General features: G+C 33.3%; 1 protein-coding gene across 2 annotated transcripts in view; it reads left to right on the plus strand.

The window, feature by feature from the left end:
* Window positions 1–25,716, plus strand: part of ZC2HC1A (zinc finger C2HC-type containing 1A) — a 59,818-nt gene that overhangs the window by 21,973 nt on the left and 12,129 nt on the right. For both annotated transcript variants that reach the window (XM_033439856.2, XM_004276190.3), the window contains exons 4-7: window positions 1,129–1,270; window positions 3,619–3,767; window positions 16,006–16,105; window positions 16,736–16,835. In XM_033439856.2, the coding sequence (XP_033295747.1) occupies window positions 1,129–1,270; window positions 3,619–3,767; window positions 16,006–16,105; window positions 16,736–16,835 (491 nt within the window). The remainder of the gene's footprint in view (window positions 1–1,128; window positions 1,271–3,618; window positions 3,768–16,005; window positions 16,106–16,735; window positions 16,836–25,716) is intronic.

Here is a 25,716-nt window from a genome sequence, read left to right on the forward strand (position 1 = left end):
AAGTTGTTTATGAATGTAATGTTTAATTTTTCTGGTTAAAATGTAGTTTAAAAAAATAGACAAGCTGAATCTAAAGTTCATATGGAAAAATACACATATAAGAATAACCAGAAAAGATTGAAAGAAAAGCAGAATAAAGTAGGTTTACCTTAGTGGATATTAAAATATTATTATAAAATCTCAATATTTAAAACACAGGTACTGACACACATAGTCAGAACAGTACAACAGAGAATTCAGAAATAGACCCAAATGCCAAAGAGAATATGAGAAAGGTGTTCTCTCAATTCACTGGGGAGAAAAGTTAATAAAGGATGGTGAGATAACCACATAGCCATGTTAAAAAAATAGAAAATAGAGTCCATATGTCATAAATCAGGATAAATTCCAAATGAATAAACAATTTAAGAATGGTTCTAGGTAGAAACATGGAAAAAATTTATTTTACCTTGGTGTGAGGTTGGGCCTTGCTAACTGAATGCAAATCTGGAGACTATAAAAGGAAAAGTAAGTTAAACTACATTTAAAAATAATTCTGCATATCGGAAGACCCTTAAACAAGGTTAAAAGAGATGTATTGTGGGGGAGGGGTGGGGCTAGTCTCCTATAAAGAATTACTAGAAATTGTTAAAAAAAAAAAAAGGCCAATAACCCAATACATACGTTGACCAGGCTTATAAACAGTTCACAGAAAAGACAATACAAGTGATTCTTTATGATATGAAAAGATGTTCGCTCTCATTATAGGAAAAAAAGCAGTTAAAACCACAGAGAGAACTATTTTTCACCTCTCTAATCAGTTAAAAAACCAGAAGTTTAGTATCATACTATGTTGGAGAAACTATGGGAAAATAAGGAAATACACTCTTAGTGGTGGCTTAAGTGTTTGTAACACCTACAGGAGGCAATTTAGCAGTGTCTGTCACAATTAAAATTGTATTTTAAAAATTGCATATAATTTAGTTGCCTAAAGTTTCTTTTCAAAATTATAAATTTGGGAGGGAGATCATTTAAGGACTCCTGATGAGGGAACATTTAAAATAATATGGTGTTTTCTTGAGTTTTATTTTAATTTATTAAAAATTGTTTTGAAACTGTTTTTTGTTTGTTTTTTTAATTTGTTTGCAGCCCGAACCACCAAAGAAGCCATCTAATTGGAGGAGGAAGCATGAAGAGTTCATAGCCACCATAAGAGCAGCTAAAGGCCTTGGTCAGGCCCTTAAAGAGGGTGGCAAACTTCCTCCCCCTCCTCCACCTTCTTATGATCCTGGTATATGTCATATTGTTGACAGAAATTGTTCATGTGGGAAAGAAATATCGATAGTATCGATAGATTTCTTATAAATTTTAAGATACTAAACTTAACTTATAATAATTGAACCTAATGAAGCATGATCTTTAAAAGTTTTCCTACAAAATAATGGTGACAATCCAGGTATTTAGGCTTATAAAGACACATCAGTGTTGGACATAGAAATGCATTATCTTTTTATCTCAATACTTTATAAAGCATTTAATATCATTTAAAAATTATGGTAGTAACTATTAAATGTTAATATTCCAGGAAATTTTTTTTTTTTTTTTTTTTTTTTTTTCCCCAATACGCGGGCCTCTCACTGTTGTGGCCTCTCCCGTTGTGGAGCACAGGCTCCGGACACGCAGGCTCAGCAGCCATGGCTCACGGGCCCAGGCACTCCGTGGCATGTGGGATCTTCCCAGGCTGGGGCACGAACCCGTGTCCCCTGCATAGGCAGGTGGATTCTCAACCACTGCGCCACCAGGGAAGCCCCTCCAGGAAATATTTTAATCATGCATAATGTCTATTGAAATGTAGTCATTCAGTAAGATTCAAATAATTATGTTGCCTGGTTCTTTGGTATCTTCTAATCTGGGAAGGGAAAAAAAAATCATAATTTTACTTCTAAAAATGTATTATTCTAGTGGGGTAACCACCATATAGATGGATATACCTAGATTATGCCCTAAATTCATGTATTTTTATATTTTCTTCATTGGGTGGGTAAAAGTTTCTTGTTTCTTGTTCCCAAAAGCAAGGCAAGATGCTGGCAACCACATATGAGATAATTGAGATGATGAAAGATTTAAAATAGCACCGTTGACATTTTGACAGTGGTTAATGGAGTAGCCTCAAGAGGTAGTTATTTTAATATAACAAGTTAGCTGCATTAAAATTGTGTTAGTATTCTAAGTTGGGATTAATTTCTTAGTAAAGAGCAAGTTAGGTATGATCTTTATAAGGAGGGGTTGATACACAATTTCTATAAAGGACCAATAGTTAATATCTTAGGTTATGCAGTCCATAAGGTCTCTGTTTCAACTCCTCAACTCTGCCACTGTTGCAGGAAATCAGCCACAGAAAATATGTAAATGAATGAATGTGGCAGTGTTCCAGAAACATGCACCAGGCAGGCTGGATTTGGCCCATGGGCCCTTGTTTGCCAACTCCTGTTTGAGTCTTAGTAATTAACTTTAATGCTATGAGTATTTCTGGAATGTTCCATTTGGGTTTGCATCTCTTCTATTTCTACCTTAATTTTCCCCATGAAGTTGAATTTTCTCTTTGTTTTAGAGGTATTTGTATATTTCATCTTATTCAACACAGTTATATTTCTCATGTTTATGTTAAGTCAGAGCGGGGGCAGGGGGCAGTTCTTCAGGATAATTTGGACTTCAGAAATTTTTTGATCTCTTAGTCCTGACAGAACAACTTCTTTGTTATTAGAGATTTTAGACCTATTTCACTAGTTAGCAGGACAAATTTCTGAGATTCAGATGAGTGTAAATTCTAAAGGGCAAAAAACTCCATCTCAAAAAGTAAACCTATTGAAATAAATTGAAGATTTTTTTTTGACACTGCTAAGTTGTTATATTTATTTCTTCTCTGTATCTTATAGAATTGAAATCTTTCACAGTGCTATAAAATTTGGTTCTTTCTGGGATAACTTTAAGATTTATTTTGTGAGAAGTTTTGTTTGTACTATATATTGCATTTGGGGAGAATATATAATCTGCAACATTTGCTGTTTCTTAAATTTGAATTAATTATGTTAGGAGATATATTTTTATTATTCCATCTGTTGGGATCTCTAAGAGAAAATAAAACTGTATAAAGTCTATTAAATTATTTCTTGACAGCTTTCCTCTAATTGAAATTAAAGATTTTAACAGATGAGCCCAAATTTAAAATTTTTATTTTATGTAAATTTTTATTTAATGTAATGTGTTATTAACTACTTAACCTAGTCTACCTTATGAAAATATATATTTGTGATGAAAACATATGGTAATATAGAAGCAAAAAATAATTAACATTTTTCCTTTACTTATTCATTTTTATGTAGGGACGATTTATCTTTTTTTTCCCCTCAAATTTGATTCTAAGCTGGGAGAAAATTGCAGTTTATCGTATACTAGAATACTTTTTTTCTTAAATGTCTTTACTAAGTTTAGATAAGTCAGGTTGGGTGGTTATAAGAAAGTGAGAGTTTTTGCTTAGCAGTTGTTACTTATGTTATGTGTCTTGAGTTACTAACTTATAACTCTTTATGTCCCATTTCAAGTATTATGTTACTAATCTGTTTCTTTTTTCTGTTTTAGATTATATTCAGTGTCCATATTGCCAGAGGAGATTTAATGAAAATGCAGCTGATAGACATATAAATTTCTGTAAAGAACAGGCAGCACGTATCAGTAATAAAGGCAAATTTTCTACCGATACCAAAGGAAAATCGATTTCTCGGTCACAGGTAATCATTGTGGTCATTTCTACAAATAAATGAGAAAATGACTTTAAGTTCACAGTTTTATGTTTATTCTTTATAGCACATTTAACTACAGTTTCTCACCTGCTAAAATTTATATATTACTGTTCAGGGATTTAGTAAGAAATTTGAATGGCTAGTTGAGAACAAAATTTGAAGTGGACTTGAGTTAGTAAAGACTTAAAAATATACAGATTTAAAGAGGTATTAGGAAAAAAGGGAGAAAATTAGTTTAAAATAGATGCAGCAGATTCAGAGGAAACTAGAGAGGTTAGATGAATGAGAAAATTGCAATAAAAATCCACATTTGAAAATCATGTAAGTTGTGAATGTTTCCATGTTATATATGAGTAACACATTTGAGAAAATGAAAACATGGGGTTACATCCAGACTGCTACTTTTGAACTTTTAGACAAATGACATTAATGTATGTAAGCCTTCATTTCTTCATCTGTGAAGTGGTAATCTACATAACTATAGTGAGAAGCAAATGAAATGATGTATGTGAAAGCACTTAGAGAACCATAAACCATATAAGGATTTTGTTATATTAAATTTATTTTTACACTACTGTTGTTTTTCTTTAAGCATATTGTCACATAAAAACTTTGACAATATACTTTTAAGCAAATTTTATTTTTCACAAAGCTTTCATTTGTAAACTTTTTTTTAGTACTGTAAACTTAGCAAACAGTAAATAATCAAATCTATTTTTTTGTTACTTATGAATAAAATATTGGATTAAAAGACCACATTGCAATTGAGACCTCCTTGAGAGAATCCTCCTATTGAATTTTTGTTAATATTATTGGAAATGGAGCATTTCATTATTACCATCATCATTGTGGGGAAAGAATAGCGAAGAAAACTCATTTAGAAGAATTTCCAAAACAGATGGAAAACAATGTATATCTTTTGAACAGTTAAGAACATCAATAGGATTTTGTTTTAAGAATAAAATAGTAGAGCAAAGGAAATACAATAGAATGTGTGCATTCCAACAGCTTGGTGCCAGATGATTTGTAAATGTAAAATTCAAGTAGTTTTTAAGTTCCCACCTTAAATTTTATCAGTTCTGATACCATGCCTAGTCATATATATTTATTTCAGTCTGACCCCATATTTTCTCATCTGTATTCATTCAAGAAGTTTTTGAGTACTCTCTTTGAACCAGACACTGTACCCAGTACTGGATCTACATTAGTAAACTAAATAGAGTACTTTTCCTAAACACGCTTAAATGCTTCCTTGTCATATTTAGCAGCTGTAATCTGGCCTGATTACAGCCCACTTTTTGACCCTGCTCTAATCAAAATAATGATACAAACACAGTGAAGATCAGGTTTTTATAGGTAAAAACAAGAAGTTGTACCGTTCAGTTAAGCTGTCATAATCCTTCACGAGGAATTTTATCAAATTTAGGCATGGTTGTATTAAAGTAGACCCATGAAGACATAGGAAACCAAAAATATCATCTAATGTATGCTAAATTACATGTCTTGTTATTTTAAAAGAACAAATTATTTTGAAATAACTCATGCATAATTTAGATCCTGCAGTAGTCTTTCATCAGATTAGGCTAGACTGAGTTACCTTATGAGTTTAAAGCAATACTATAAGTATTTTATGATTTAAGAATTTTCCTAATCATATTGTGATAGGAAATCATATTCTGATTTCCAAATCAGTATTCTGATTGATTCTTACCCTACTTATTCTAAAGTAATGAAGTTTTAAGTCTGGAAAGATGATATGCAATTTTTAATAAATATTTTTCTGATTATTAAAAGGATTCCTATTCTTTATGGAAAATTTGAGAAATATATATATTTAAAAGTTATCAACATAGTTAACATTTTAAATATCTCTAAGCTCTTATTTTTTACAACACTTTTATTCAGATTTCTTCTTACAATTTTCCTGTTATTTTTTTTGTAAATTATACACATAGAAAACAAAGCATAAAACATAAATACATACATAACCACAAGAAAGTTGAGAAATACAATATTGTTAGTCTTACAAAAGCCTCCACTAGTGTTTCACTCCCAGAATGTAATGTTCTCTCACTCCTAGCCCCCAACACCCATGAAGTAGTCACTATTTTGACTTTACATATAATCAATTTTTGCCTTTTTATATAGTCCCCAGACCACATTAATATTTTTATTTACTATAGCTTTATGAATTTTTTTTTAATTGAAGTATAGTGGGTTTACAATATTATATTAGTTTCAGGTATATAGCATAGTGATTCAGTATTTTTACAGATTATACTTCATTTAAATTTATTACATAATAATGGCTATATTTCCCTGTGCTGTACAATATATCCTTGTTGCTTATTTATTTTATACATAGTAGTTTGTATCGCTTAATCCCTTATGCCTATTTTGCCCCTCCCACCTTCTATCACTCCACTGGTAACCACTAGTTTGTTCTCTGTATGTGTGAGTCTGTTTTTTTGTTATACTCACTAGTTTGTTTTTTTTAGATTCCACATGTAAGTGATATCATACAGTATTTGTCTTTCTCTGACTTCACTTACTATGATATTCTCTAGGTCCATTTATGTTGCTGCAAGTGGCAATATTTAATTCCTTTTTAATGGATAGTTATATTTCATTGTGTATATATGTATATACCACATCTTCTTTAACCATTCATCTGTCAGTGGACATTTAGGTTGCTTCCATGTCTTGGCTATTGTAAATAGTGCTTCAGTGAACATTGGGGTGCATGTATCTTTTAGAATTAGTTTTCGTCTTTTCCAGATATATGCCCAGGAGTCGGATTGCAGGATCACATGGTAACTCTATTTTTAGTTTTTTAAGGAACCTCCATACTGTTCTCCATAGTGGCTCTACCAATTTACATTCCCACCAACAGCGTAGGAGGTTTCCTTTTTCTCCACTCTCTCCAGCGTTTATTATTTGTAGACTTTTTGATGATAGCCATTCTGACTGGAGTGAGGTGATACCTCACTGTAGTTTTGGTTTGCATTTCTCTGATAATTAGCAGTGTTGAGCATTTTTTCATGTGTCTGTTGGCCATCTCTGTCTTCTTTGGAAAAATGTCTATTTAGGTCTTCTGCCCATTTTTTTTTTTTTTTTTTTTCCGGTACGTGGGCCTCTCACTGTTGTGGCCTCTCCCGTCGCGGAGCACAGGCTCTGGACGCGCAGGCTCAGTGTCCACGGCTCACGGGCCTAGCCGCTCCATGGCATGTGGGATCTTCCCAGGCCGGGGCACCAACCCGTGTCCCCTGCATCGGCAGGCGGGCTCTCAACCACTGTGCCACCAGGGAAGCGCTCTTCTGCCCATTTTTTAGTTGGGTTGTTTGTTTTCTTCATGTTGAGTTGTATGAGCTGTTTATAAATTTTGGATATTAATCCCTTATCAGTCACATCATTTGCAAATGATTTTCTCCCACTCAGTGGTAGTCTTTTTGTTTTGTCAGTGGTTTCCCTTGGCAGTGCAAAAGCTCTTAGGTTTAATTAGGTCCCATTCACTTATTTTTCATTTATTTCCTTTGCCTTAGTAGGCATATCTAAAAAAAATATTGCTATGCCTTATGTCAAAGAGTGTTCTGCTTGTTTTCTAGGAATTTTTATGGTTTCTGGTCTTACATTTAGGTCCTTAATCCATTCTGAGTTTATCTTTGTATATGGTTTGAGGAAATGTTATAATCATTCTTTTATATGTAGCCATCCAGTTTTCTCAGCACCACTTAATTAAACAGACTGTCTTTTCTCCCTTGTATATTCTTTTTTTTTTTTTTTTTTTTGTGGTATGCAGGCCTCTCACTGTTGTGGCCTCTCCTGTTGCGGAGCACAGGGTCCGGATGCGCAGGCTCAGTGGCCATGGCTCACGGGCCCAGCTGCTCTGTGGCATGTGGGATCTTCCCGGACCGGGGCACGAACCTGCGTCCCCCGCATTGGCAGGCGGACTCTCAACCACTGGGCCACCAGGGAAGCCCTCCCTTGTATATTCTTGCTTCCCTGTTGTAGATTAATTGACCATAGATGCATGGGTTTATTTCTGGGCTCTCTATTCTGTTCCATTGAGCTAGGTGTGTTATTTTTGTGCCAGTACCATACTATTTTGATTATTGTAGCTTTATATTATAGTCTGAAGGCGGGGAGCATGATACCTCTGGCTTTGTTCTTAGCTTTATAAATCTTGATATCTGGTAGAACTTTTTCTCCTACCTTCTGTTTTTTAAGGTTGTTTTAGCTAATTTTTGTCCTTTGCATTTTCACATAAATTTGAAATTATATTTTTAACGTCATTGCACACATGTGCACATATATACCCACCTATATTCGATTTTTGATTAGGATTGCATTGAATCAGCTGGGATTGAGTTTATATCTTCACTGTCTTGGGTTTTCCCAGACTCAATATTATCAGTCTTTTTCATTTTAGCTGTTGTAGTGAGTGTATGGTGGTGTATTGTTGTGATTTTAATTTACATTTCTTTGAAAACCAAAAACCAATTAGTTTTAGTATCATTTTGTGTTCTTTTTTTTTTTTTTTTTTTTTTTTGCGGTACGCGGGCCTCTCACTGCTGTGGCCTCTCCTGCTGCGGAGCAGAGGCTCCGGACGCGCAGGCTCAGGGGCCATGGCTCACGGGCCCAGCCGCTCCACAGCGTGTGGGATCTTCCCAGACCAGGGCACGAACCTGTGTCCCTGCATCGGCAGGCGGACTCTCAACCACTGCGCCACCAGGGAAGCCCTCATTTTGTGTTCTTATTGGTCATTTGTGTTTTCTGTGAAGTATCTGGAAGGTTTTTCTGGTCCTTTTATTAGGTTCTCTTATTGAATGAAAGCATGTGTTAAATATTCTCAGTCTTTTCTCAAATGTGTATTAACAATATTTTCTTCCCTTCTGTGTCTTGGCTTTTTTTTTTTTAAGGATGGCTTTTGAAAAGCAAAAGCTTAAAACTTTGATAAAGTCTAACTTATAAATTATTTCTTTTATGACTTTTTTTTCTTCTTGGTTCTAAGGAATCTTTACCCTTACCAAGCTTGCAAAGATTTTTCTCCTTTATCTTCTAGAAATTTTATAGTTTTAGCTCTTACATTTAGATCTGTGGATTATTTCAAGCTAATATTTGTATGATGTGAAGTAAAGGGCAATTGTTAATTTTTTTCTATATGGATAATCTGTTGTTTCGGCACCATTTGTTGAAAAGACTTCTTTACCCAATGAATTTGCCAAAGCACCTTGTTTGATCATCAGTTGAATGTATATTTTTAGTTCTATTTCAGGACATACTGTTCTGTTCCATTCATCTGTATGTCTGTTCTTTTATCAATACCACACTATTGCCATACTAAATATTATACCATATAAGCCTTAAAATCATGTAGTCTAAATTCTTCAACTTGTTTTTTCTTTTTAAAATTACTTTGGTTATTCTAGGTTGTTTACATTTTATATAAATTTTTTTGTTTTGCTAGTTTCTACAAAAAAAGTCTACTAGTGCTTGATTGAAATTACATTAAATATATAAATCATTTGGGGAAAATTAACATCTTAATATTGAATTGTCCAGTCCATGAATTTGTTATATTTCTTGCTTATTTAGGTGTTCTTTTTTTTAATTGAATATAATTGATGTAGAACATTATATTAGTTTCAGGTGTACAACCTAATGACTCAATATTTGTTTATATTACAAAGTGATCACCACAATAAGTCTAGTTAATGTCCATCATCATACACGATTACCTAATTTTTTTTCTTAGGATGAAAAACAAAATTTATTTCAAGAGTGTTTTCCTTATCTTGTTTGATCTTGACATTGTTTCTAATCTTGCACCCTACTATTTTGTTAAATTCACTTATTAATTATAATAGCTTATTGTAGATATCATAGGGTTTTTCTGTGTACATAATCATGTCATCTGTAAATAAGGACAGTTTTACTACCTTCTCTTCAATCTCTATGCCTTTTTCTCCCTGTAATAATTTATTACACTAGCTAGAATTTTCAGTCCAGTGTTGAGTAAAAGTTGTGAAAGAGAGTTGCTTTCTTCCTGTTCTTAGGTGAAAACCATTCAGTTTTTCACCACTGAGTATGATATTGCTGTGGATTTTTGTTAATGCCCTTTGTCAGGCTGAGAAAGTTCTCTTCTAATTGCTGAGAGTTCTTTTTTAAACCGAGAATGCATTTTGCATTCTGTCAAACGCTCTTTATCTATTGAAATACCATAGTTTTTCTGTTACTCTGTTAATGTGATGAATTGCACTTATTTATTTTCAGATGTTAAACCAACTTTGCATTCTATGAATAAATTCTATTTTGTTATGAATTATTGCTCTTTTTATAAATTATTGGATTTGATATGCTAAAATTTAGAATTATTGCCTCTATGCTTGTGAGAAATATTGGTGTGTAGTTCTCTTTGTTTGATGTTTTTAGCTGGTCTTGGTATCAGGGAAATGCTAGCCTCATATGGATTTGCAGTTATTTCCTCCTCCATTTCCTGAAAGAGTTTGTAAATTCTTTTTTTGTAGACTTTTACAGTAATGGTATTATTCCTATTGTGTATGTTTGCTAAAATTCACCAGTGAAGCCATCTAGGTATGGGTTTTTCTTTTTTTCAGAGCTTTTCATCGACATCATTTTCTTGGGTAGATACAAAGCTGTTCAGATTTTCATTTCTTCTTGGTGTCAGTTTGGGCAATTTGTATCTCTTAAGTAATTTGTGTAATTGGATTTATTGACCTAAGGTGTTAACTTCTTAACGTAGAAATATGTTGTGATATCCTCTTTTTCATTCCTAATACAGGTATTTTGTATTCTCTTTTTTTCCCTCTGGTTAGTTTTTTTCCCTTGATTATTCTGTTTAGAGATTTATTGATTTCATTGTATCTTTTCAGAGAAACAGCTTTTGGTTTTATTGCTCTAGCATTGCTTTAGCTACATCTCAAAAATCTGAATGTGTTTTTTTTTTTTCTTATTCAGTTCAAAACATTTTTAAATTTGTGACTTCTTTTACTCAAAGTCAAGTCAAATATGAGTCATTTACTTCCAGATACAGTCATCCCTTGGTATCTTTGGGGGACTGGTTCCAGGAACCCCACCCCGTGCTCCCTGCCCCACCAAGGATAAGTCCCTAATGTAAAATTGCATAGTGTTTGCATATAACCTACATCCTTCCCACATATTTTAATCAGATCATCTCTAGATTACCTATAATATCTAATACAATGTAAATGTTATGTAAATAGTTGTAAATACAGTATAAATGATATGTAAATAGTTGTGTGCATGTGGCAAATTCAAGTTTTGCTTTTTGGAACTTTTTGGAATTTTTTTTGACCTGTGGTTAGTTGAATCCATGGATTCGGAACCTGTAAATGTGGAACCAGTGGATATAGAACCCGTGGATACAGAGGGCCAACTGTGTTTGGAGCTGTTCTAGATGTTTTGTTGTTGTTTTAATTCTGTTCTGGTCTGAGAATGTACTTGGTAAGATTTTTATCTTATTGGGATTTGTTTAATTGCCTAGCATGTGGTCTCTTAATGAATGTTCTGTGGCATATGAAAAGCAGAGTGTATTCTGCAGTTGTTGGGTATAAAGTTTTATAAATGTCAGGTAAGGTGGCTGGTAGCTTCATTCAGATCTTCCATGTTCTTTTTATTCCATCAGTTACTAAGAAATGTGTTAAAATCTTTATGATTGTGAGCTTTTCTGTCTCATTAATTTTGCCAGTTTTTGCTTCAAGTATTTTGAATTTCTCTTATTAAATGTGTTTTACATTTACAAATGTAATATCTTCTGTATTTATTGATTCTTTTATCATATGGAGTGTCCCTTTTTGTCTTTAGTGACATTCCTTGTGTTGAAATTTGTTTCATCGATAACATAGCTGTTTCAGCTTAATTATCCTAATTTTCCTTCTATTCTTTAACTTAAATTTGTAGGTTTGCATCTTCTGTAGACAGCCTATAGTTTTCTTTAATCCATCTGACAACCTCAACCTGTTTGTTGAAGTGTTTTGGCATTTACACTTAATGTAATCATTGATATGTTTGTGTTTAGGTCTGCTATGTTGCTATTTTCTATTTTGTCTTTATTTTTGTTTTTATTCCTCTGTTACTTCTTCCTTGCCTCTCTTGTTTTAGTAGAAGACATTTTATTTTCTCTATTGGCTTTCTAGCCATAAGTCTCTATATTTTTTAAAGTCGTTACTCTAGGAATAACAAAATGCATCTTTAACTTAACCCTGTCTATTGATATGTTTATATACCTCTCGCCAATCTTAGTGCTGTTGTTGTATATATGTAAAACTCTGTAGACATTATAAAGCCATCAATACTCTTGATGCGTATTGTTATAAGTGTTATACTTACTGCTTTAAAATCTGTCTTTTAAAGAAATTAGGAGAAAATAATATGTGAACATATATTTATACGTATATAGGCACACACACTATATATATTTATGCATACATGTATATACTCTGCATTTTATATTTACTCACATATTATCATTTCCAGACCTCTTCATTTCTTCTTATAAATCTCTGTTGCCATATTTAGTCATTTTCCTTCAGCCCGAATAAGTTTCTTTAGCCTTCTAATAGTACAGATCTGCTGGCAATGAATTCTCTGTTTTTGGTTATCTGAAAAAATGCATATATTTTACATTCATTTCTCTGTTGAGATTCCCTATATTGTTCATTCACTGTTACCATATTTCCCTTTAATTCTTGTGTATATGTTCCTTTAATTTTTGAACATATTTATAATAACTGTTTTGAAATTCTTAATTACAAAGTCTTACACACCTGTGCCCACTTGAAGTCAGTTTCTGTTGACTTTTTTTTGCTGAATATGGGTCATGCTTTCCTGTATTCATTTTCCTTTTCTTGTCTCCCCTTTCCCCTTCCCTTCCACTTCCCTTCTCTTTCTCGTTTCCTGAAATTAAACCCAGAGATACACAGTTTCCAGAAGGACTGCTTTTGGATGATTTCTAATCTCTTAAAATCCTTTTTTTAAATCTATAGGAGGATTATATCTGTATCTATAAGGAGGATTATAGATTATCTATAGGAGGATTATACAGCTGCTTCATTTCTCCACCATTGAATTTGTAATCTGTTATTTTATTTTTAATTTCTTCTTCTAATTTTCTATGTTACTTTCTATAGTTTCCAATTCCCTGTTGATATTTTCAAAGTTGTCTTTTATATCTTTGAATGTAGTAAGCATAATTGTTTTATGTTATGTGTCTGATAATTGTTACATCATGTGACCTTTATGGATATGTTCTTGCTTTCTTTTTTCATTTGTGGTTCCTTATATCATTATGTTTGTAATTATTATTGACCATTTTCTGCTGTTGCCCTTAAAATGTTATTCTCGAGGATTAATCTTGTGAAGTGCCTTTTTTAGAGAAAATTTGTGCTTGTTTATTCCAGGTATCTACCAGTCTGGAGACACATTAAATTAAATTACTGGCTTTAGTTTGCTGTACCATCTAGTAATGCATAATCATAAAGCAAATCCATGTGATGGCCAGACCCTGTTACAATCTCACATGGTGTTGGCCTGGCAGTTCTTTTTCCTCTCATCTGACATTCAGTGCTTTTAAAATGATTTTTTATACTTTCCTCAGCATTTAAAATTTTTTAGTTGAAGGATTGGTACAAATAGTTCCTTTTACCATTTTATCAGAAATGAACATCCTCCACGTTCTTTAAGCTTTTTCCAGTTTCAATAAAAAGTCTTCGTAAATATAAATATGTTACTAACACAATTTATTAGATTTGTGATCTGTATAAAAACACATGAAATAATCACCTAACAAATACTTATATGACGAATGAAATATGTATTGAGTATAACTATAAAATCAGAGTTTGTTCTTTTGATCATTAAAGTAATTTTATACAAAATGGTTGCTAGCTAGAGTCATCCTGAAAGCCTACCAGTAGAATTTCAGCTTGATGTTGTAGAATAGATAAAATACAGGTCAGTAAGGAAGGAGTCATATTATCTAGGTCAGGGGAACAGCAAGTTACTGAGAGACAGGTGAATATGTTTTGAACAAGAGGCATTCAGAGTAGTATGAGGATTCAGTAAGGAAACTAACATGACTAGTTTGGGTTGAAAGTAATAGGAAATATTATAGGAGATAGATAAAGTTGGGCTAGGTTCTCGTCATCTCAGATCTGACCAAAAAATTGAGTAAAATAGTAGGAGGTCTCTACGGAGGGGAAAAACAAAGCACCTTTTGAAAGGAATATTCTGCCTTTTTCTGTTTGTAAGCCATTAATTAATAATAGTAATTCCTAATATGTGAATAAAAATTTCTAGTACCGGTATATAATGCTGCCAGGGCCCTTCCTGCCTAAAATTTGACCTCTCAATGTGTAATATGCTATACCAGTATCTTATTAATGCTAATCATTTTGCTCTGTTTTTGGTAATTAGCACAGTATGAGTGGGTCACCAATCCTGTTTCTTAATCCAATTTTATTGACCCTATTTTTAGTAGACATGCCTCTAATATTTTGACAAATCTTCGTTAGGTCTTTTTTTCCATATTGTTAGTTTTAAAATCTTGCCTAATGTCTTCATTAGCATTGGTATTTTAGTAGGAGAGACTGACACTAACCAGAAATACCCCTTAGGTTTTCAAAGAAACAGTATATTTATATGGCTCATCTCCAAAGTCTCCTAGTCATTTGTTCATTTGACAGACGGTTATCGAAGGTTTTCTAGTTGCCAAGTGCTTAAGAAATTGCAGTTTCTGGCATTATACTGCCAAATGTCCATGTTATTTGTGTGTGTGTGTGTGTGTGTGTGTGTGTGTGTGTGTGTGTGTGTGTGAGAGAGAGAGAGAGAGAGAGGGAGAGAGAGAGGGAGAGAGAGAGACCATTTTACCAAGATTTGTTTTTGCACAAGGTCAGACACTGAATTTTGAAGAGAGAGAATATTTGAGTTCAAAATTTGTGCTTAGCAGTTTTCATTAGTAGCAAGCACATCTTAAATTTTGTACTGATTATAGGTTATAAATGTGATTTGATTTTTGAAAATTAGGTTTAAAAACAATTTTTCTCATTAAGTCCAAAGCAATCTAAATAATGCATTGGGCTCAAGTACACATACATGCAAGTCATCACCTTATAGTTGGAGTATAGAGCTAGAACTAAGGTGGCGTGAGTCTTAATTCCTATTTTGTTGTTAAGTTGGGGTGTAACCCTGGGCAAATTCACTTCTTTATCTTGGAGTGGGCGTTCAATAAGATTCTTTTAAATTCAGTAACAGAGCAAAATTTGGCTCAAGTAAGAGACAGTAAAATAAAATTAACGGTGATATCTCTAGAGAAGAGAGAAAAAATGAGAATAAACGAGATAAGCTAAAATACCCTATCTTTCTCAGCCCACATCCCATTCATCTAACATGGTCTGGTGAGGTTAATAAAGCCAGAATTAGCTCTTTCTCTCCACACTGGGGCAATAATCCATTAAGCAGCTATTGTAAAACTTGTTCAGACTGATAGGTACTCTTATGAATTTTTATCAGTAAGAAATATGACTGGATTATATATATGAAATATAAAACCATACCCAGGAACATGTAAGAATATTGACCTTTAAAGCTACACCACTGAGTGAGCATCATTGGGTGTTTCGAAGTTTTTCTGTTATTATGGTTGGCATTTAAAATCTTAACATTGAGGGCTTCCCTGGTGGCGCAGTAGTTGGGGGTCTGCCTGCTGATGCAGGGGACACGGGATTGTGCCCCAGTCCGGGAAGATCCCACATGCCGCGGAGCGGCTGGGCCCGTGAGCCATGGCCGCTGAGCCTGCGCGTCCGGAGCCTGTGCTCCTCAACGGGAGAGGCCACAGCAGTGAGAGGCCCACGTACCGCAAAAAAAAAAAAAAAAAAAATCTTAACATTGAGGAAATTTTTTTTCCATTTCATCCATTTTGTTTTCTTTGAATGAGGAAAAGTTGCTCTTAGTTTATTTTAGCAGTACAACATCTGAGCCAAACTTTTAGTACTCCAGTTTTGAGAAGAAACATATTTTGGGAAACCTTTCTGTGAGGTGATATATTTTAACCTGCACTTTCTAAATTTGGATAATCCAGGAACTAATAAAAAGATTGCTCATTTAAGGTAATGTATGCTTTTGAAATACTGGTTTACAATCCATAATCAAAGAGTGATGATCAAATATTTTATTTTCATTATTTTAGTATAAGCCTCCTGCACTTAAAAAGTCCAGTTCTCCTGGAGCCACCTCATCAGGATCTTCACGATTACCACAGCCAAGTGGCACTAGCAAAACTGTTGTAGGTAATGAGATCCATAAAATAACTTGATTTTTTTTTTTCTTTTAACAGTGTTGGTACAAAAGGAAATGAATATAGTATTCTGTTCTGGATTATTCAAAATAGATTTATAATTAGGATGAGATGTGGAGGATAAGTAATTATTTTGGTTTAGAAATAAAGTAACTTTCAGTAGCTTCTACTTTAGGTATTTTATAGTCCTTTTTTTTTTAGCTATATGTCTACCCTCAGTGTTGTAGTGATATATCATCTCTTGAGAATAGTCAACCAAGTTCTTCTCTCGATTCTTCGACCGCAGTATTTTTCCCCTCATTTCTGCCTGTCCCTCTCTGAACTTGACAGTTATCCTTAGTAGACAAATATTTAATGATTTGAAGGAAATATTGATTACTGAAGTGTATCTTTATTTGTATATAAATTGTAAGAAAGAAATACAGAAATTATAAATGAAGGATGTGTATGTTGTTCCCTGGAAATTTTATTTAATTTTTTTTTCTTATTTGATGACTCATTTTGTTATTTTGCCACAAAGATTTATTGCCACTAAAGCACTGTTTTCCTTGTCAGATGCTCTGTTTTATGTGATTTTTGTTTTTCAGACTGTCGTTAAAACTAATACCTTTTTTATTATAAGGTGTTCCTTCAGGTAAAGTGTCTTCAGTTAGCAGCTCTTTGGGAAGCAAACTTCAGACCTTGTCTCCCTCCCATAAAGGGATAGCAGTCCCTCATGTAGGGTAAGTCTACATTGAATTTAATTTATTAGTGATACATATATACATATATATATACACACACGATACTAAGGTTTTATTTTGTTTAGGTAATTGGCTTTTTCATTAATCTTAATTTCTAAGTTTGTCTTTTAACGTATTGCTCATCAGGAGCTCACACACTGCTATTGAGAATCTAAATTAGTATAACCAGTTAGGAAGAAAATCTGGTGGCATTTATCAAGAGTCTTAAAAACATTCATATCTTCGACTGAATAATTTTATTTCTGGGAATCTAGTCTAAGGAAATCACTTAAAATATGGTGGATTTTTATAATCATTATTTTTTAAGCACGTATCAGGCACTGTGCTAGATATTTTACATTATTTTTATTAAAACTACCCACTGCCATAGGATGAGAGGATCAGAGAAGCAGAGTAATTCGCTCAAAGCTACACAGGTGTTAAGAGTTGGAAGCAGGATACAAATTGGAGTCTCTTTGGCAGTAAACACTGGTCTCTTTTCATGTTTTTTCTGTAAAGTAAAAAAAAAAAAAAAAATCACCCAAATGTCTAGCTTTGTTTGAATAGCAAATTGTGAAAATCTACAAAAGAATATTATACAATCATAAAATATATATAAATTTTAAAAAGATGATCCTGCTATTAGAAGTATGTGGGATACAAATTCCATGTATACTTTGATAGAAGCTATAAAAATTTAATAATTTTAAAATACTTTTTGTCTTTCTATGGTTTTATATACATGGCTTTTAATAAAGTAGCATAATTAAGCTTTCAACAATTATTTTAATCTGGGAAAATTTGTTGATAACACTAGAGTTTTTAATAGAAGTCTTTCTATTCCAGTAGAAACTCATTTTCCATTTTGATAAACTAGAAAATTAAGAAATTGCCATATGATTATCTTTGGCAATGCGGCCTTATTCTTTATCTTTACACATACTGATAAAGTTGATTTAGGAAACATAGCGTACATTATTTTCAGATCTAGGTTCTCACTTTGGTTTTTATGTAGGAAATATATATGATGGTATCTATCCATAGAGACTAACTGCCTTTTGTTTCCTAATTTGGACTACATAGAAAGTGTAAGACCTAAAAAGAGTTTAATGTAATTATTGTAGAAAAAGAATGAGATCTGATTAGTTAAATGTCTTTCCTCTTTGTTGTGCTTCCAAAAAGAAGAGACAGGCTATCCTTAAGAAAGAGACAGGTTATCAGTAGAACAGGTGGTTGAAAAGTAAAAAGCTCATCTTCCAGTGCTAAAAAAAACTCATCGATTTTTGTTTGTTTGTTTTGCTTCTCTGCTGAGTTGACCCACTAGATATTTAACTGAAGTATAGACATAGCAATATGTTTTAACTTTACAACCAGTAGCTTCATTTAGTTGATTATGAATTAAAGGCTGGTAGTTTTTTAGTACCTTTCCTTTCATACTGGTAATTTTATCAGTTGACACTATTAAGTTGTACTGACACCGTTTTTAAAAGAGGACATGTGAAGCTGGCTGGTAAGATGAAAAGGGTTACTGACTTTGGATTAGAGAGCTAGGCTTCTAGATCCTACTTTGCCCCTAAATACCTATATGACTTTGTGCATATCTCTTTTCTCTGTCTCGCTCTGACAACTTTCTGTGACTGCTTACACCTTGACAGATGATCTAAGAAAATCTGACCAACATTTATCTTTAGGAGAAAATTTTTTACTAACTAGCAAAGGCTTTAGGCACAAGAATTTTATAAGTTATGTGCTGCTACAGTGCTATAAAGATTTAAAATTTTTGGTGGTCCCATATTATATTAAACTGTCAAACATAACTGCTTAAATCCCAATTTTATATATGATCCTTATGTGTTAAAGGCATTGTTTCCAACTACTGGAAGGAGAGTGGTGATGTGTGCTTCTGATCAATATATTACTGTATTAACTGGAACATTACTGTATTACTATATTGAATAGAATCCTTCATGACTATTTAGTGGCACAGCTGGTTATGTTTTTTAGATTATTGAGGTAATGATTTGTCTCTTGCCCTTACTGGATTATAAGCTCTGTGATAGCAAAGCCCTGTGTCTGCTTTGCTTACAGATATAACTACAAAATGTAAATAGTATAATGCTTGGCGTATAGGCACACAAATTTTTGGTGAATATATGAAAAAAATAGTGAATCAATAAATTCCTCATTTGTCAATTTTTTGACCCATCACAGAATCATGGTCTGGTAGTGGTAAGAAAATTACTAGAGGTTTATATGATAATAATCATTTTTATTGACACAGATAATTCAGGATTGAGTAAAGATAGAATTAAGACATCTGACTAGCTGTGATGTTCAAGCAGTTGAGCACCCTTCTGAGATTAGTAAAATGAGTCGTTTTAGTGGCTTGATTATTTAGAGCCTGGTATATATAATCTTTATTGTGGTCAGCTTTAATCATACATATCAGTGGTCTGTAATGTTTAGCATATATTGGAGTCATACCACAGAAAAATTTATCTTTTTACTTGGAAAAATTCTCATATGTTTGATAATTCTAGACAACCTGTGGGTTGACTGATTTAAACAGAATTTTTATTTAAGCAAAACATACCCCTGATAGAAAATTTTTTTCTTAGCTAAAAGATGATTTTCTTTACTCCTAGAGATTTTAGACATATGATGAAACACAGAGCTTTTAAATAAATATTGCCATGCTTGAATTGTATCAGAGAGTTTACATAGTCATGTCTTGAGAATTGTTTTTTCTTAATGGTTAATTACTAGCTTAAATGAATACTTCAGCTGATAATTTTCAATAGCTAAAGTGTCAAATTTCAAAGATTTACTTCTGTTCAGTTACTCTGAAAAACAGGAGTTTACTTTGAGATATAATGTAATAGATGTGGTAAAACTAGAGAAACAGAATGCATGTAAGGAGCACTTTTTAATAAAAAAAAAAAAGAAATTAGTTTCTCATACTTTATATTAACAAAAGTGAGAAATAAATGTCTAGGTTTTTTTTTCTTTTTTTTGTGGTACGCGGGCCTCTCACTGTTGCGGCCTCTCCCGTTGCGGAGCACAGGCTCCGGATGCGCAGGCTCAGCGGCCATGGCTCACGGGCCCAGCCGCTCCGTGGCATGTGGGATCTTCCCGGACCGGAGCACAAACCCGTGTCCCCTGCATCGGCAGGCGGACTCTCAACCACTGTGCCACCAGGGAAGCCCAAATGTCTAGTTTTTAAGTATATTTTTGTATGAGTGGAAGCAGGCTTTTCTTATAAGCCAATCTTTTGATGTGTGTGGTTTGTGTGGACCATTATTTAGATTTTTCTGAATTTCTCTGTCTTTTAATATTGATATAGAAATGCCACAACCTAGAATTTCAGAGTTTGGCTTCTTTTGTGGATAACAATGATTTAGGCTGTTGGACTAGGGAAGCTCACTTTGCCATGGAATTGAGATACTACATTATCTATATAGGATTGATGAGTTTAGGATTAAAATTAATTTGTCATTAATTTTATGACAGATTTCAAAACTTTGAGTGCCTCAAATTATCAGAGCTATAGATGTCTACAAAGATACAAAATACCACTTGATAAATTTTTTCCCCAAATTATTTCAGACATCATTTTTTTTATTTTATTCTGCTTTGTTACAGTCGTACAGGACTGAGTGGCTTATTTTCTAAGGGTTCATTCTAATGGTATCAACAATAAACAAGGACCTTCCCTAGGTTAAAGTTTGTCTCAAATTAGAAATAGATTGATACTGTTGCCAAATATTTTTTAAAATGCTCATTCAGCTATGAATATTTGGAAAGCCTGCCAAAGTATTGTTCCTTTCTAGATATACTAATGATATCATAGCAGTTACATGCAACTAGAGATAGTCCTTTTAAAAAGTCTAGGTCAAAATTGAAGAGTTTATCATCTATAGAAATGTATTAGCTTGACAAAAAGTTAAGTGTTTTTGTCTAGTAATACAGGATAATCTAGTGATATTTATCATAACTATAGTAAAATTTTAAAGATCATCATTGAAATCTGCCTTTCATTTAGATTTTCAAAATCTTAAAATACTGGCATGCTCTCATGTATGGAATTTTGATATTTTAGAGCAGGTGATCTTTTTGTACTTTTTCTTTTTTTTTTTTTTTCCAGTACGCGGGCCTCTCACTGTTGTGGCCTCTCCCGTTGCGGAGCACAGGCTCCAGACGCGCAGGCTCAGCGGCCATGGCTCACGGGCCTAGCGGCCCCGCGGCATGTGGGATCTTCCCAGACCGGGGCACAAACCCGTGTCCCCTGCATCGGCAGGCGGACTCTCAACCACTGCGCCACCAGGGAAGCCCCCAACAATTGTTTTTATTGGAACATTGCCACACCCAATTGTTTATATATTGTCTGTGGCTGCATTCATGCTACAGTGACAAAGTTGAGTGTGACAGAGATGGTGTGGCTTACAAAGCCTAAAATACTTACTGTCTGGCTTTTTACAGGAAAAGTTTGCCACTCCCTTTTTTTCTGAATGAGCGAGTTATCATAGGAATTAGATATTTATAATTTGAAGGTATGGGTTTTAAGGATTCTTCATTTATTCCCAAGGATGGAACTGTTTTTAAGTCATGTGGAATATCTAGGAAGTTAGGCCAAAGATTAGTGTTCCCGTGAACCAAAGGGTTTTTTTAAAAAAACCTTTTATTAATCCATTCAAACACATTACTGTGGTTGAATTGAAAGAACAATAAGGGATTAAAAATACACTTTCATGTTGATTCTGACCAAATCTAGGTGCCAATTTCAGGACATATCCTTGAATTTCGTATGGGATTCTACGTTATGTGTAGAATTGCTTATTCTGCACCAGATTTACCCTGTGTAGGTGTGCTTGCTTGGCTTCAAAATACCTTCCTTTTTTTTCCTTAGCAGTAGCAAGACTTCTTTTACTGCTGAATGGATTTGTTTATTCCTGCCTTAATTTCTTTCAGACCTTGGGTGTATCACTGTCATTACTGAATTGGACCCTTTAAAAGAAAAATAGCATAGAGGCACTCTAAAAACATTGATATTGATAGTCCATAATTATTACTATCAAATTGAAATTTCTCAAACTTTGTAAATAATGTAAAAATACATTATAAAGTAGATTTCTCATTGTACTTTTTCAAAATTTATTAACAAAGTAACCCCCAACGTAGATAGATGTATAAATTCAATATTAAAATCAACAAAGGTGATTTTTTTTTTCATAACTTGAAACATCTAAGGCCCCTGAGGGCAGGCCAAACATGTAATAGAGAACTCCTGGTTCCTTTACTTGTTTTATTCACTTCCTTAAGTCAGTTACTGATGGTGTGCAAGACCAAGAAAGACATAGAGAAGGAAGGAACTTTGACCAAAGAGCAATCAGTTGGGTTTAAAACTTTAAATTGCTTTTGAAAATATGTCACTACTTTTGCAAAGATTTCAGTTTCTTTTCAAATATCCCTTTATCTTGTTCCTGCTTTGACTTATCTTTAGTGCTACTGAAGGTATAGGGACAGAAAAGAAGGGGTTTAATAGAAAAGGAGACGTGAGCAAAGAAGTGTTCTTGTTCACTGAAGTAAATAGGAAGATGGTATATGGTCTGGATCCGAGTCAGTTTAGGGAACCGTTTAAGTATTTGAAAGGTCTTCTTTCATAAACTGATAATTTTACCTTTTAAATTTTTTATTGAAGTATAGTTGATGTACAGTATTATATGTTTCAGGTGTGCAACATAGTGATTCACAGTTTTTAAGGTTATAATCCATTTATAGTTCTTATAAAATATTGGCTGTATTCCTTGTGTTGTTCAGTATATCCTTGTAGCCTGTTTATTTTATACATGGTAGTTGGAACCTCTTAATCTCTTGCCCCAAACTCTCCCTCCCTCCTTCCATCTCCGCACTGGTAACCGCTAGCTTTTTCTCTATATCTGTGAGTCTGTTTCTTTTATGTTATATTCACTATTTTATTTTATTTTTTAGATTCCACATATAAGTGATACCATACAGTATTTGTCTTTCTCTGACTTATGTTCACTTAGCATAATAATACCCTCCAAGTCCATCCATATTGTTGCAAATGGCAAAATTTCATTTCTTTTTAAGGCTGTATAGTATTCCGGGGTGTGTGTGTGTGTGTGTGTGTGTGTGTGTGTGTGTGTGTATGTGTATGTATTCATTATGTGTGTGTATGTGTATATATGTACATATATATGTATATATCACATCTTCTTTATCCATTCATCTGTTGATGGACACTTAGGTTGCTTCCATATCTTGGCAATTGTAAGTAATGGCACTATGAACATTGGGTGCATGTATCCTTTTGAATTAGTGTTTTTTTTTGGATCTGTACCCAGGAGTGGAATTACTGGGCCATATGGTAGTTCTATTTTTAGTTTTTTGAGAAACCTCCTTACCGTTTTCCACAATAGCTGCACCAGTTTACATTTTCACTAGTAGTGTACAAGGGCTCCCTTTTCTCCACATCCTCACCAACGTTTGTTGTTTGCGGTCGTTTTGATGGTAGCCTTTCTGACAGGTGTAAGTTTTGATAGCTCATTGTGGTTTTGATTTGCATTTCTCTGATGATTAACAATGATGAGCATCTTTTCATGTGCCTGTTGGCCATCTGTAGGTGTCTTTGGAAAAACGTCTATTCAGGTCTTTTGTTTGTTTTTTTTAATGTTGAGTTGTATGAGCTGTTTATATTTTGGATATTAACCCCTTAAGGGTCGTATTACTTGCAAATATTTTCTGCCATTCAGTTGGTTGTCTTTTTGTTTTGTTAATGGTTTCTTTTGCTGTGCAAAAGCCTTTAAGTTTAATTAGGTCCCAGGATAATTTTAAAATGTATTTAATTAGCCCAACATTGACTGTTATTTCATGGTATTTAAAATATATATGTAAGCAAAATTTATATGTAAAAACACTTAAATATACAAATTCATTTATATAAAATTATATTTATTAAAAATTATAGAAAATACTTTATGTATAAATTTATGTATTATATAATCTTGATTACATTATGAAATTTTTAAATTTTATTTTTGTACAGTTAGACCTTGATAATAACAGCATAACAGTAGCAGATTTTACTGGAACATAAGTTCAAGTGATTTGAGCTTAATACAACATATGCTAACATTTAGCCTAAGTAACATTTGAACACACACATACATATACATAGGTAGATATATCAATTGAGTTGAATTTCATAACACAGGTATGTGGTACAGTAAAATCATCATTGGAACTGCCTTTTAATTATGTTTTTAAAATCTGAAAAATACTAGCAGTTTTTTCATATATGGAAAATATGTAATATTCCCACTAGATAATTACCTTTAGATTTTACTCCTTTGTTTTATCGTACATAAGATTTTAATAGTTCTTATCATGTTAGAGGAATTCATTTTTAAAATGTTTCTAAATTTTTAAATTTTAATTGCAATAACTTTTTTCTGAGGAAGAAAGTAAGATTTTTTATTTCTTTTTCCAAATCCACAGATGGCTTTTGTGAGATAAACACTGTTTGGAACAATAATGTTTTGATTGTTATTAAGTAATTTAAAGAGAAATCTGATTTCTTAAGTAAAATTCGAAATAGGTGAATTTTCCAGTAATTTCTCACAAATAAAGCCCATAAAATTAATATTCTGAGACAAGAGTCTCAGAATTAATGTTCTGAGACTAATGTCTCAGAAATTTCAGAAATTTTGATATGTATACATATATTTAATGGAGGCATCTAAAAAATCCTTTAAAATGTTTTTGGGAGTATGATGTAAACACCTAATTTAAGTATCACCACCAGCAAAATATTAATATCACCTTTTACATCAAAATGCCTGCTATGTATAGGATACTGAAGGAACAGAAAGTGGATAAAATGTGTCCTTCCTTAGAGACCCTTATTATCTAGAGGAATGAACAAATTCTTTTTAGACACTAAACTCCTTAGTAAGAACAAAGCATCAGGTCTGTCTTATTTGCCACAATATCCCCAGAATTTAGCACAGTGCCTGATACATAGTAGGTGCTCAGGGTTTAAATGAGTTTAAAAAAAAAAAATCCCTTTAAAAAAACTATACTTTTTTTTTTTTTTTTGCGGTATGCGGGCCTCTCACTGTTGTGGCCTCTCCCGTTGCGGAGCACAGGCTCCGGACGCGCAGGCCCAGTGGCCATGGCTCACGGGCCTAGCCGCTCCGCGGCATGTGGGATCTTCCTGGACCGGGGCACGAACCCGTGTGCCCTGCATCGGCAGGCGGACTCTCAACCACTGCGCCACCAGGGAAGCCCGATACTTTTTAAGTTATCAAGCAGTGATGTGTCATTCAGTAGTCATTTAAGATAGTTCTAGTTTCCTAATTTAATTTTCCCTGCTCCCTACTATGAATGGATATTGGTTGGTGATAATATAATTTGGTTGATGTAAAACAATGAGTTCTTTGCAAGCCTGTAGTTTTTCTGTTATTCACTAGCTGGAAATCCTTTATACTTCTGGTTAAAAAAAAATTAGTAAGCTTCAGATGGCATGACCACTTAACATTTTTACATGTGATTTTTAGAATTGCCATCCACATTTTCATAGGATCATGTTTTACATTTCTCTGGATAAATTTTAGAAATAGTCATTCTTTGTTAGAAAGTCAGATAGGGATAAAGATAAAAATACATTATTTGATTCATTATTTTATATTTGGAATTTTTAAAGGTAGGGGAAATCATAAAATAATAAAGAAGAAAACAGAGAAAGGTTCTATGATTCAAGGAAGGGGAAAATTAGATTATTTGTGAGCTCCACAAGAACAAACGTCAAATCTGTCTTTATTTACCAGACTAACAACTTTCAGTTCATCTCTGGCTTCAC

This window comes from Orcinus orca, chromosome 17 (genome assembly GCF_937001465.1).
Source record: "Orcinus orca chromosome 17, mOrcOrc1.1, whole genome shotgun sequence".
Lineage (NCBI taxonomy): Eukaryota > Metazoa > Chordata > Mammalia > Artiodactyla > Delphinidae > Orcinus > Orcinus orca.